Source organism: Zonotrichia leucophrys, chromosome 19 (genome assembly GCF_028769735.1).
Source record: "Zonotrichia leucophrys gambelii isolate GWCS_2022_RI chromosome 19, RI_Zleu_2.0, whole genome shotgun sequence".
In the NCBI taxonomy this organism is placed as follows: domain Eukaryota; kingdom Metazoa; phylum Chordata; class Aves; order Passeriformes; family Passerellidae; genus Zonotrichia; species Zonotrichia leucophrys.
Window position 1 is genome coordinate 8,879,649 of NC_088188.1, and position 13,580 is coordinate 8,893,228.

The 13,580-nt window shown below is 48.3% G+C and overlaps 2 protein-coding genes across 6 annotated transcripts in view; both read left to right on the top strand.

Annotated features, from left to right (window-relative positions):
* The window catches only part of DHX40 (DEAH-box helicase 40), a 28,891-nt gene extending 24,793 nt beyond the window's left edge, over positions 1-4,098 (top strand). For all 4 annotated transcript variants that reach the window (XM_064729401.1, XM_064729404.1, XM_064729403.1 and 1 more), the window contains exons 16-17: positions 1-13; positions 2,322-4,098. The exon at positions 1-13 is cut by the window's left edge and continues 216 nt beyond it. In XM_064729401.1, the coding sequence (XP_064585471.1) occupies positions 1-13; positions 2,322-2,461 (153 nt within the window). In that variant the 3' untranslated portion in view covers positions 2,462-4,098. The remainder of the gene's footprint in view (positions 14-2,321) is intronic.
* A 1,018-nt stretch (positions 4,099-5,116) lies between these two features.
* The window catches only part of CLTC (clathrin heavy chain), a 30,377-nt gene continuing 21,913 nt past the window's right edge, over positions 5,117-13,580 (top strand). For both annotated transcript variants that reach the window (XM_064729527.1, XM_064729528.1), the window contains exons 1-2: positions 5,117-5,280; positions 12,413-12,620. In XM_064729527.1, the coding sequence (XP_064585597.1) occupies positions 5,239-5,280; positions 12,413-12,620 (250 nt within the window). In that variant the 5' untranslated portion in view covers positions 5,117-5,238. The remainder of the gene's footprint in view (positions 5,281-12,412; positions 12,621-13,580) is intronic.

Here is a 13,580-nt window from a genome sequence, read left to right on the forward strand (position 1 = left end):
AAAAGGCTCTTTGGTAAGCACAGTGCTCATCTCTCTCTCTGTGTGTGTGTGTGTGGTTTTCTGTCGTCTCATTTCACAGAGAAAAGCAAGGCACAATTCTTCCCAAGAATATTCCTGGGTTTTATATTCTCTGAACCTCAGAGAAAGAAAAACAAATCTTATTTTATTTGCTGCTCCTGTGTTGTTCATGAGTGGAATTGGTGATTGGATTTTGGTGTGTTTTGATTCACTGCCCAGTTGAATCCAAGTGTGTGTGTTGGGACAGTCACAAGATTCTGTGCAGTGGAGTGCTTGGCAGATTCAGTTTAGATGTAATATAATAATAATATAGAATAATATACTATAATCAAGTAATTAATTAGCCTTCTGATTAGATGGAGTCCTCCTCATCGTTTCTCCCAGACGTCAGGCAAAAATATCACTAAAGTTTTCATTGTTGTTTTGGAGCCCTGTGTGTTTATTATGGCAGGTTCTGGATTAGAAAGTGTGAATTTGTTTGGTGTAGTTGTGGTTGTTTTATGCTCCTCACAGCTCTGCAATCCTTCTTGCCACGCTCACCCCTTTTGGTTTCTTGGAGCAGAGTTGAATAAAAGCATTTTGAGGCTGGTTGTTTGAGTTTGTGAAGGGTATTTAGCCATTGATGCCCACATAATGATGCCCTGGGAGAAGAGCTGTGGTGCAGAGGGAAGGAAAAAAATTATCAAAAACCTCACCCAGCAATAGACAGAGAAGAAAAAGTCTCACATTTTGGTGGGTGTCTGATTCTGACAATGAATTTAATACCAATGTGTGAATAGTCAGTGGTAATTAGAACTGTGCCTGCTGACTGATCTGGCTGCTTGGCATTCCTGGGATTCTCCTGTCAGCAGCTTCCTAAAGCAGCCAAGTACCCAAAGGGCCCCTTTGCTCCTGAGCTGCCCCTTCCAAAACATCCATTTATTGTACACTAAACACAGATCCTCTTCCATTTCCTTAACAAAGGCAAAAATGCACACTTGTGCTCAGGCCAGCATCTGTTTGCTCCCCTGCATTATTGTATTAATCCACCATTTTAAACATCAATTTCATTTGGTTATAAATAATGCAGAAGAGCCTCCTCAGTTTATCTGAAGGAAATGTTCTCTGTGTCCCCCTCCACATTGTGATTTCATCAGGCAATTCCCAATTAACTGGAGTTTAATTTTGACCTTACAGATGTTGTATTTCTGGCACCTTCATGAAAATAGGTGGCTGAATAGCTGACAAGACATAATAATTAGAATTATTTTAACAAGGGGTGCTGATTAAAGCTCATTCTTCTCTTACCAGCCCCCAGGACCAGGCTGCAGTAGCTGCTTCACTCACACAGATTTTAGGCTCTCAGAGCCTTTGAATTTCTTTTTTATTGTTTTTTTAGACTGAAAATATTTTCTGCTTCTCTTCCCTTCTGTGAGAAGCAGTCCCAAGGTCTCAGTGCTGTGGGGGAATGTGCATTTCTGATGGTGCCTGAGCTGCAATATTGACTTTTTTCACTCCCTTATCTGCACGTTTTCCTCTCCCTCCCTCCTGCCTCCGGAAATTTTTTAAAGATAGTTTATCCCAATGTTTTTTCCTGTCCTATCCTGCCCAAACCTGAGTGTGGGATGTGCAGTTCAGAGGAGAAATGGGTGTGCAGAACACAGGTTTCATATTCTGTGCTACAATAAAAAGCAAGATTTGGGGATGAGATGAGCCCAGCTGCAAACATTGACATGGGAGCTAAGGTGTTACTTTATTTTGAATTTTTTTTCCCTCCCTGCTGTGGTGCAGTCTGTCCTCTCTGGAAGTCATTCAAATGGCTGCATGGGAGGAAAAAAAAATGAGATTTGGTTGGGGTTTTTTTGGTATTTAACAAATAGGAGGACTTGTAATGCTGGGGGGTGTTACATTCATATTTTCTGAAAAATCCCTTTGCCCAGGATTTTTCTCCTGGGAAGCTGAGAAGCCACAGAGAAAAAGGAAAACTTCTTCTGTGTTTTGGTGCTTTGGAATGTGTTTGGAGATTGTTTTGTTGGATTCTGATGTGAGTTGTTTTCACTCAATGGCCAATCAGTGCCAAGCTGTGTTGGGACTCTGGAAAGAGTTTTCATTATTATCTTTTTAGTCTTCTGTAAGTATCCTTTCTGTATTCTTTAATACAGTTTACTTCAGCATTCTTTAATTTAATACAGCATCATAAAACAATAAATCAGCCCTCTGAGAACACAGAGCCAGATTCATCGGGGGGAACACAAATCCAATGGAGGGGAGGTGGGTTGGACACAGAGAGTTTATTTTCATTTCTTTCTCTCCTCTCTCCCCAGAAGGAGCCCCAGAGAGCTCTGCAGGGAAGATGGAGAGGAGGAACGATGAGCAATCCATCCAGGACGCCCGAGCTCGCTACCTGCAGAGGAAGCAGCAGAGAGCCCAGGCTCTGAGTGGCCCTGAGAAGGAAATGGGGTAACTCTGCTTGGGGGCAGCTTGTGCAGCTCTGGGCTCTTTGCAGAATGCCCAAGGACTGACAGAACTGCAGGGAAACTTGTGCCAAAGAGGACAAACTCAATTCCCTGCGCTGCATCCTGCAGGGAAAGCTTCCCAAGCTTTGTGTTGCTGCAGGGCAGTGGCAACAATTTCACAGCCTCAGCTGTGGCTGAAGCCCTGATACCAAGTGTGGTGCCAATTCTCTGGCATTTATTTGACTTAAAGAGCTCTCAGAGCTGTTATAAATGCAATTTTTCTTCAAGGTCGGTTGGGGTTTATTTTTGTAAGGAGTGGAACTGTAATTTTTTACCCATTTTATTCTGATGGTGGTCACACAGAATTCATGCTCAGGAAAATGTGCAGGAAGGGCTCTTGTAGTGGTGGGAGCAGCAGGATTAGATCCAAAGGGACAACTGCAGGATTAAATCCAAAGGGAAAATATCAAGATTAAATCCAAAGGGAAAATATCAGGATTAAATCCAAAAGGACAATTGCAGGATTAAATCCAAAGGGAAAATTTCAGGATTAAATCCAAAGGGACAATTGCAGGATTAAATCCAAAGGGACAATTGCAGGATTAAATCCAAAGGGAAAATATCAGGATTAAATCCAAAGGGAAAATTGCAGTATTAAATCCAAAGGGACATTTCTCACCTCCATTCCTTGCTGTGCTGTACCAGGTACACACAAGGAAATAAAAGTGTTTTTCCCTGAGCATCTGAAAGAGCAAGGAGCTGTGGTGCTTTGTCATCATGAAGTTTGTTTCCTTCTCAATAAAGAAATTCTGTTTTATCACCATAATAACTCTGAAACGCTCCAGGGCTTGAGTGAGCAGTTTGGGTAAGAATTTCCAAATAATTGGAAGAACTTGCTGTGATTTTTCCTGCCTCAGCTGTGTGCTCTGTGCCACCCTGGGCACTGGTTCAAGTGCTGGATTGTGTTTGATTGCTGTAGCCTGAATAAAGCATTCACCATCCCACCTCTGCCTCACCTCCAGCATTCCAGCACTGCCTCCAAAACCATGGGATTTATTTTTAATATTACAATATTATTGCTCATAAAGAAATTGCTGGCTCTGGTAATTGTTCCTCTTGCTGTGATTGATGGGGAAGGGTTTTGTTCTTTCTGCTTTGGAGCAGCAGCAGCACTTGGGCTTGACTCATCCTCTGCTCTGAGTTCTGCTGTTTAATTTGATTTATATTTGCAGTGTCACAGCCCCTCATGAGTCAAATGCCATCTGCACCACCCAGTGGGCCTGAAATGAGTACACAGAATGCCCACTGTTCCTTGGGGCTAGAAATCACTTGGCAGATCCTAATGCTGATTTTTTTTATATATATATTTTTTTTCTTTTCATTTTCCAAGTGAGGGATTTTCCCCCCACTGTGTTCCAGGGCTTCTCTCAGAGGTTTGGAGATGGGGAATTTAAGACAAAGTAAAAATTGTCTGGGGAAGTAACAGTGAGCTGTTAAATAAAATAAGATTTCAGCCATGCCAAGTGTGACAGCACACACAGCTCTGGGCGCTGATCCCAAGACAAAGTTAAGTTTTTACCTGTTTTACGTGCTGGAGGTCAAGTGTGAGTTAATAAAACACAGAGGGAAGTGTGGAGGAGCTTCATTACTGTGCTGGACTCATTAACAGGGGCATGGGAAGGGGCTGGGAGAGCAGCCCTGGGGGGCAGGGATGGGGACAGAGGGGACAGGGACAGCAGGGGAGAGGAATCCATGAGATCTGGGGACAGGGACAGCCTGGAATGGGGGATCCATGAGATCTGGGGACAGGGACACTCCAGGGATGGGAGAGACACCAGATCCCGGGGACAGGGACACTCTGGGATGGGGAATCCATCAGATCCTGGGGATAAGGACACCAGGGGATGGGGGACCCATCAGATCATGGGGACAGGGATGCTCCAAGGATGGGGGATCCGTCAGATTCTTCGGACAGGGACAGCAGGAAGAGAGGAATCCATCAGATCCTGGTGACAGGGACACCATGAGATCATGGGGACAGGGATGCTCTAAGGATAAGGAATCCATCACATCCTGGGGACAGGGACACCAGGGGCTGGGGGATCCATCAGATCCCAGTGACAGGGACACCCTTGTCCCCTCAGTGTCACCTCCGGGGGTGTGGCTCCATCACATCCCCATGACAGGAGGACACCCTGGGAGAAGGGGGTGGGATCCATCGCATCCCGGTGACGGGGACATCCCTGTCCCCTCAGTGTCCCCCAGGAGGGGACATCCCTGCCATCCCGGTGACGGGGACACCCTGGCGGGGGTGGTCCAGGGACTCCCCCCGGTGTCCCAGTGGTGTCCCCCCCCGTGTCCCACTGTTGTCACTCCCGGTGTCCCCCCCGTGTCCCCTCATGTCCCCCCCGTGTCCCCCCGGTGTCACCTTGCCCGGCCGCGCCGCCCCGCCCCACGTGACCGCGCGCGCGCGGGCCGGAAGTGACGCCGCGGCCCCATGGTCGCATGATGTGGCAAAAAAAAAAAAGGCCGGGGAAAGGGAGGGAGGGAGTGATGCGTCCCCAAATAGTCCCTTCCGGCGGCGCATCACAGCCGCCTCTCCCATTGGCGCCGCTCGCCGGGATCCCTCCGCGCGGCCGGCCGGCGGCGGCAGGTGCGGGTATCCTTCCGCGGCGGTATCCTTCCGCCGGCGGGGGCAGCTTCCGCACGGCCCCGCTCCGCCATCGCGGCCCCGCTCCGCCCGCACCGCTGAGCCCGGCCCGGCCCGGAGCGCCCCGCCGCCGCCATGGCCCAGATCCTGCCCATCCGCTTCCAGGAGCATCTCCAGGTGGGCGCGGGGGCGGGCGGGTCGCTGCCTCGCTCCGCCGGGGGAGCCGCCCGGGGACGGAACCGGGGAGCCGCGCCGGGCCTGCCCGCGGTGCCTCCGTGAGGGCGGCCGGGCGCGCTCGGCGCTGCTCGGCCCGCGGTGCCCGGCTCGGGGAGCGCTGCCCGAAGGGCGCTCCCGGGAGGGGCCGGCCCGGGCATCCCGCCCTTGCCGGTGCCCGCGGGCCGTGCCCGGCGGGGTGGGCGAGGCTGGCGCGGTGCCCGGGCGGGCCGGGCGCTGCGGGCCGGGCGCGGGTGGCTCCGGAGCGGCGCCAGCGGGAAATCCCGGCCCGGCACGGGGGGGTGAGGCGGGCAGGTGGCCGAGCTGTGTCCGTGTGCCGCTTAATGTATTTATTTGAATGGTCTTAAAGCTTCTGTAGTTCTAAGGACAGGCTAAAGCGATCTGCCGGTGTTCCCACTTCTAATGTCATTTTGTGGAAGGAAAATCGCGTATTGCAGCGAAATGTGGGAGCTCTGCGGCTGCCTGCAGTGCAGCTGTGGCAGTGCAGGTGCCCAGGTGCCAGCTCCGCTGTCCGCCGGCCTCTCCCCAAGCCCAGCTCTGGCTCTCGTTGCACCAGAACCACACGTTAATAGTTTATTTCCGAGTGATGGCGCTGAATTTCTCTGAGGTGACTTCCTGGAGGCGCCGGGCTGCGGAGCGGGAGCGCGGGGCTCCCTCCCGGGGCAGCGAGGGCTCCCTGCCCGTGGGTGAAGCTGCGGCGCTGGGAGGGGTCTGGATCCAGTTGTGCAATGGGCACTTCCCATCTGACAGGTCTGAAGGGCGAAGGGCTCTGAGTGTTACCGAGCTCGGTTTCACTGCTCAGCAGTGGGGTTTTTTTTGAGGAGAATTTGTCTAATAAAAGCTACATTGGCACACCTGGTCAAGGTCTTTTGGTGATGCCAGTGTCTGTGTTTGGTTTGTGCTCAGCTAACTGGGGTAAACACAGTGATGGATTTGCATGATTTACAATGCCTTTTTTTCCTGGCTCAAATGGAGAGGAATTCATTTTTAGACACCTTGTTGAAAGAACCACTGCAGAATAGTTAGTTGAGGGCTACAGCTGTTCATAAATGCTGCTTTGGTGCTTGTTCAGGTGTGTAGCTGAGCACTGAATGGTTTTACTCCAATATCAGTTTAAAAGCAGGCCAGAATTCATGGTTTAGGTAGTGAGCAGCACTGACAGGAGAATGTCAGGAATTGGCCAGAGCTTCACCTCCCAGGCAGTGCCTTGTCCAGCCCCAGGTGCTGAGGGGGTTCTGTGCACTCAGGTGAAAGCCAGCCCAGCTCTCAATCAGGCATTGTGGCACTGCACCTTTGTGCATTATTTAAGCCCCAAACCTTGCATGTGACCCACTGCCAGGTCTCTAATGACATGAGTACTGTTACATAATGAAACTCATCTGCTTCACGCCAGAAGTGCTGGGAGCTTCCAGGCCAGCCCTGGGGTGGAACAGGACTGCTCTGCCTCCAGACTGATTTGTCTGTTTATTTGGGGTTGGATTTGCATTTTACTCTGCCTGTGCCCATTCGGTGTGGAGCACTGGCTGAACCAGTCTCTGTTACAGCTGCACACAGGAGCTGATCCGTTCTCAGCTGGGTGTGCACCCCTCCGAGCCTGGGTGCACGTGGCTCTTGCCTTTGAACTTCCTCCTTTCATTTCATTGAAAAAAAATTCAGAGGAATTTGGGTTCTAGGAGTTGCTTTTCTGCTGAAGTTCCTGATGTAATTTTGGGAGCAGAAACACTGATATTGCAATATTTTTGCTGTCCAGGCTCCTCATGGACTCAATAATACAATTTCTTGAACTGTGCCTGACCCACATTATCTAGGAAACTTGTTGTACAGGTGTTGTGCAACACCTGCAAGTTTGTAGTGATTCTTAATGAAAGAGGAGGTAACCCAGCTGGAGCCTTGAAAAACAGGTGATGGATTTGAATGAGAAAGTTCTTACAGGCTGTTATTGAAATCAATCAACCAACACAGTGTGATCCTGGTTCTCCACAGATTCATTATTGGAGGTTAAAAAATGATCAAGTACAAAGCTTGTCCTGGTGCTCAGCTTCAAGCTGCTGCTGTTGGCAGCTTGGCTGTGTGATTTGGGAATGAAAAGGTGAAAACTCCTGAATTCCTCATCTCTTGGGGGCACAGTGCTTTGTACCCCAGATTGGAGCTGAAGGTGGACTTTGGACAAGTAGGTAACTTGCTGGGGAGGAGGGAGCTTTCTGGGGAGTGTAAAACCAAAAATGTTGTCAGGGTTTGTTTGCCAGAGTCACAAGCTCTGCAATCTCAGCAGCCCCAGGTGTGCAGGCTGCTGTTATCTGTGTGGTGTCTGCTCTGCACCCCTGCCTTGCCACCAAGGACCAGCAACAACAGCCTGGGCAAAACTTTCCTTGGGAATTTTCAGGGAGGAACCTGATTGCTGTGCTATCAACACTCATGTTATAAAACTTTATATAGCTGCTGCCTTTTTTTTTTTTTCTTTCCCCAAAGTGGCTATGAGGAAACAATCCAGTGTGTATGTAGTGGGAGATCAGAGTTCAGTGTGTGGGATGATTGCAAATCTGGTTGCTCCTATCCAGCCTTCAGGGATTCCTGAAACGTTCCTCTGTGTGTGTTTGAGGGTGAAAATAAAACAGCTCCTTACTGTGGTGGGTCAGTGGAGCTTTTCTTAGAGGGCAAGTTCTTGATGAGTGAGAAGGAACCCAGACTAATTAGCAGGTGATGAACTGTGACTGCCACTTAATTTAACCACACTACCCTGAAATATATAAATACTGAACTTGGAGCAGGCCCACTGCTGTACTGAGTTAAGGCATGAATAAATATTCTTCTGAATTGAAATATTTTTGTAAAACAATATAGAGAATACTGCCAGCTCAGGCTGTGCACTTGATACCAGGACAGAAGTGCTTTTTTAACCCTAGGAAAAGGGGGATTGCATCTATTGTTCATTGATGGAGCAAACCTGAATGGCAGCTGTGCTGTTCTGCTGTGGTGGTGCTTGGAATCACAGCTGGGCCAGAGAATAAAACAGGACAGCCAAGGAATCACAGAACAAAATATATCAATTCAGTTGTTTGCTCTAAATATGACAAACAGCAAAATTGTTCGATGTATTGTGCTGACAGGGAGTTTAATGCAGCCTAAACCACAAATCTCTGCTGTAACAGCATTAGTTGGGAGCAGTTACATCCTCTGTGATAATGCAAGTCAGGAATTAGAGAACTGTGGTGCCTAATGCTGTTTTGGTGGGATTCTTGCTCTCTGCTTCTTAGTGGATCCAAATTCCTAAAGCCAGTGATTTTAGAATATTCCTACAGAGGGAAAACACGTAACAGAGAATGGAAGTGAGAGGGATTGTGTGTGTGTCTCAGCTAATTGGATAGGAGCAATGAGTTAAGCAGTTTATGAGCTGTGCTGGGCATGTCCCTCACAGGCACTGAGGTGCAGGCCCTGCTGCCTTGGTGCCTGGGCTGATCTGTGTTCCCTGCTGGGTTGGGGCCTCAGCCCAAAGCAGGAGTGGGATCTGAGCTCCGGTTCCAGCCGGTGCAGCCTCACTGGGGGAGCTGGGCCAGTCCCACAGCACGGCCTGGCTGCTGTGGTGCCTCAGCCTGCAGAAAATAGGAAGGATATAGAAACAGGAGAGCTCTTGAATCTCCTTATCTGTTGGAAACACGACTTCCTAGGCTGCCACAGGCTGTAACTCTTACCTTGCCCTGGTAAATATGGAGTACTTTGCCATGGACTGGCTGTGGGACTCTCAGAACTGCAGGGATAACTAAGAGAGCATCACAAACACAAATGGTTTAGTGTGACTGATGTTTGCTCTGCTGAACTTTGGTCTGTGGAATTAAAAGAGCAGCTCAAGTGTCTGCCTTGGTCAATCAAAGCCTAGGAAAGCATGGCCTGGGACACAGCTAAATATGATTCATTACACACTGAAGTGCTTCTCAAAAATATGGGTATTTTCCAGTTTAGTGGCATTTTCCAGCTTTGTGATTTCTAGCAGCATGCAGATAAGGAGTCTCTGGGCAGGGCCTGAGCAGCTGCTCGTGGCCACAGAGCAGTGGTTGCATCCTGTTGGGTGTGAGAGCTGAGGTGAAATGTGTGCTCAGCACTTCCGTGCCCTTCCTCACAGGCAAGGAGAAATGATCTGACAGCTAAGCAGACTGCCACAAGAAAGGGAACATTACAGGAAGGGGTCAGCAAAGAGACTCCTGTCAGCACTTTTACCATTCAGTTTGATGTCCCGTACATGTGACAACTTCTCTGGCTAAGTTACCAAGAATGCACTTGAATTATCTTGCAGTGAAAAAAACAATTCTGGTAATCAGCCATTGCCTTACAACGTTACAATGACTCACATCTCAGGGCTGCTCAGATAAATGCCATCACAGAATTCCAGGGCTCAGCAGAACCTGCAAGTGACTGAAGTATCTGATCCTGGGTGAGATGAGTCCTTTGGGGCAACATCCCTGCTGAGCACAGGAGTTGCTGCTGTCCCTGGCAATCTGTTTCATGGTTCCACTCTACTGGAGCAGCTCTTTCACAGAACACTTTATTCCCAGCAGGAGTCTGGTGTAACTGATCTTCCCAACAAATGGTGGTGTGAAATAACTCCCAACTGTAAATCAGTTGCCCAAGGACTGTTAGCAAGTTCTGCTTTCATATCTGCTTAAAAGCCAAGGAAGTGGGTTTTGTAGTAAAATATAGCAATGTCTGAAATTCCCTTTTTTTTGTTTATGAATCAGTGAAATGTAGTGGACCTCGTGCAGCATTAAATACTTGGGGGTCTTTCCCTTTGTAATAGAGAATCTGCCATAAACCCCTGTACTCCTTAATTGTAGTTCAGCTCCTGAGTTTGTACATGGAATAGTATTGAAATTTTCAGAATAAAAGCCTTCAAAGAAATATTTGCTGTCATGTTTCCTAACAGTAATCTTCATCTCTGTTTGCTTTGCTTAGCTTTATAAACATGCCTGCCTCACTCACCTGAACTTCAGCCTGTTTGGGCAGGACAACAAGCAATATTCCAGGGAATGATCTGTGCTCAGGAGTTCTGTGCAGCCCAGAAATTCACCAGCTGGGCAAGGAAGTGCCACTCCTGGCTGGTGACACTCTTGTGTAACCAAACACAGAAATTGTCTCTGTCAGAGTCAATTTCCTGAGCCTTGAAGCAGACGTGGTTCATGCACTTGGTTTGTTGAGATGAAAGATGAAATGTTGGCAGGAGGAGTTTGTGCACTTAGAGACCTTGCAGATGGTTGCATCTCCATCAGAAAACTTCTTCAGAGCTCCTGTGCCAATCTTCTACATCTTTGCAAAGAAACACCTCACCTTTGATAACAGAAATTGTAAAAGTCTGCCGTGTCCCACCTGGCTCAGTGGCTCAGAGCTGCACTAGCAGATGGCAGTTTGCTGTGGATTAAGGTAAATCTGCCTTGCAGTATCCAAGCACCTTTGCTGTGGTGGTTTTGTCTGGACCTCCCTAAGAGGTCCTGCCATCTGCTTGGACTTGCTGCTCTGCTTTGTTCTGTTTTCACCCTGTGAGTTATTGCCTGCTTGGCTCTCTGCAGCCGCCCCCCTCTACCAAATTAACGAGGAAATTGAGTGCTTGATAAATGATTTGGCACTTGCTAAGCCTGCAGCCCCAGCAAAAGGAAATGCCACGTCCCAGTAAGTCACTCCAGCTCCAGCAGATCAAACTCCCACATCTCCAGCCCTTCCCTCCCTGCAGGGGTGTGATTGGGGTGTGTATAACCCTGCCTAGCTCAGGTACAACTGCTCAAAGTGTGAAAGGGACTTCTGAGCTTGAATCTAAAATCTTCTAGGTGGCTGAAAAACGTGTGGTCACGTTCTGGGATGCTGGACCTCAAGCACTTGCTTAAATCTGAGTCAAAAAGTTGTGACCTGTCAAGGAGTTTGAGGTTGTTTTTTATTTTTTTAATAGCTGTCACATGCTGTCACCTGGCTTTATTGTCAAAATATTCTCTGCATAATCTACATCATCCATCCAAGTGACTTGTGTGAGGCTCGCTCTGTTAACTTGCTGTGCCATGGCTCAGATGTTACTTGTTCCTCACATGTGCTGTTGCAGAGCCTGGGCAAAGGGGAAGTGGAGTCAAAGCCCCTTTATCAGGAGCTGCAGACAGGCAGGAGCAGAGCAGCTGGGGCATGGCCTCCCTGGAGCTGGCTCAGAGCACAGCTGATAAGAGCTGAGAGCTCCAAACCAGCACAATCAGCCTGAAATGCCTTTGAAGGTCTCGCCCTTCTTGGGGCATCTTGGGCTTGAAGGTCTTTCAGAAAGAAAAATACCAGAATATTAGAGCTGATAGTTCTTCTCATAGAAGAAAACTGGGGTTCTCAAGGTGGACAAGCTGGATATCTGTGTGATGTGACCATGGCTGCATTTTTGCTGTTAAAAATGCAATGAACTTTGTTTCCCTACTGATTATCCTCCTCATACAGGGGCTTTGCAAAGTGCTGTTAGCTGAAATGTTTTGTTGCAAGCTGTACAAGAAATGTGGGCATTGAAAGGCTTAGGGGAGCAGGCTGTGGCTCAGGGAAGGAAGTGGTTTATTGATAACTCCCGTGTCAAACAGGGCCATTGGTGATTTCAGTAGGGCCCAGCTGTGCCTCCTGCTGCGAGACAGGCCTGGGCTAATTGCTAGACAGGCAGCTTTTTTTAGCTGCACAGGGATAGAGATAAAGCTCAGACACCTCACGTGTGGTGTTAAGCTTGAAATAGCGATAGCTGCCAAAGGCAGTGGGTGAGCTCAGGGAGGAGGGCTGGGGCTGCAGGTCCAGTATGGCGAGTTCAGAGTGCTTTAAGCCATGTGAGGGGGCTCAAAGATTGAGTTCTTAATGGTTAAGTTGTAAATGGACCTTGAAGACAAGATACAAGTGCTTGAATGCTTCTCCAGGAAGCCTGCTGGGTTTAGTTGAAATTGTGCAACATTTTGTGTTGTGCAGGTTTGGGGTAGCATTGCTGTTTTGTCACCAAATAAAGCAAAGTCTGATATTTCCTGTGACATTCACAAAAGCTGCTTGTGGCTATACCAAGGTAATAATGTTAAACCTTTTTCTTCTCTTCCAGCTCCAAAGTCTGGGCATCAACCCAGCAAACATTGGGTTCAGCACTCTGACCATGGAGTCTGACAAATTCATCTGCATCAGAGAGAAAGTAGGAGAGCAGGCTCAAGTGGTGATCATTGACATGAACGACCCCAGCAACCCCATCAGGAGACCAATTTCAGCTGACAGTGCTATCATGAACCCTGCCAGTAAAGTCATTGCACTGAAAGGTATGAGTTCTGCTGAAGGGCTGCTGGAGTGGATGGAGAGCTTGCTGTAGAGCTAGTTTATGAGGGACTGAGCTCTCCCAGGTAATTTATGTGGGAGGATCCTGCAGCAATTTTCCACAGCTTAATGGGAGCTGAAGTTGAATGCATTTTCAGCTCTTCTGGAGGCAGCTGGGCAGGGAGCTTCAGCTGAGGCTTCCTGCTATTTTGCTGATCATTAGGATGAGTTTTTTCCTTCAGTCCAAATGCTGCAGCTTCTGAGCAGGGAGAGCTGGAAGCCAAGTGTGGCCTTTAAGGAATCGTGTTAGAGGGAAGTGAGACCTGATCTAAGAGTATAACTCCTAGATCAACTAAACCTTTCCTTAGAGACAGGAAAACTAAGGCTGGGAAGGGGGGACAGATATTCCTGAAGGCCTTGGTTTGGCCTTGCTGAAAGAGGCCAGTGCATTTTTATTGTATCAGGCAGTGATAAGAGGAGTAAAACTATGCAGGGAAGACTTGTGTGGTGAAGGAAGTACAAGGTCAGCCAGCTTGGTATCTCTGATGTTACAGAGAACAAGCATTCCTCTGGAGTCTCCAGAAATGTCCATCTCTTCCCCTCAGAGGCCCAAAAAGCTTACAGTGCAGTCACTCTAGAAATGCATGTATTGCTAATGGAAAGATTTGTATGTATCCAATGTTACCTAACTTTGCCTTTAATACTGTGCTACTGTTTTGTCACAACTTTAATGCTTTCTTGTGTGTGCAGATGGTGAGTTACCTCAATTGACTGTACCTAGTACCTGTTGTGTCTTATGACAAGAAAAAGCAGAATAAAATGGCTCAGATTTATGGTGCACATGGCTGAACAGTGGTGTTTAAGCAACTGAAGGCCTAAAAGTCAGAGGTTTCTGTGCCCTCCCAAACAAGGGAAACCCTAAGATTCCCAAAATTAATCCACTCAAGAATCCAAAGTGTACTCGA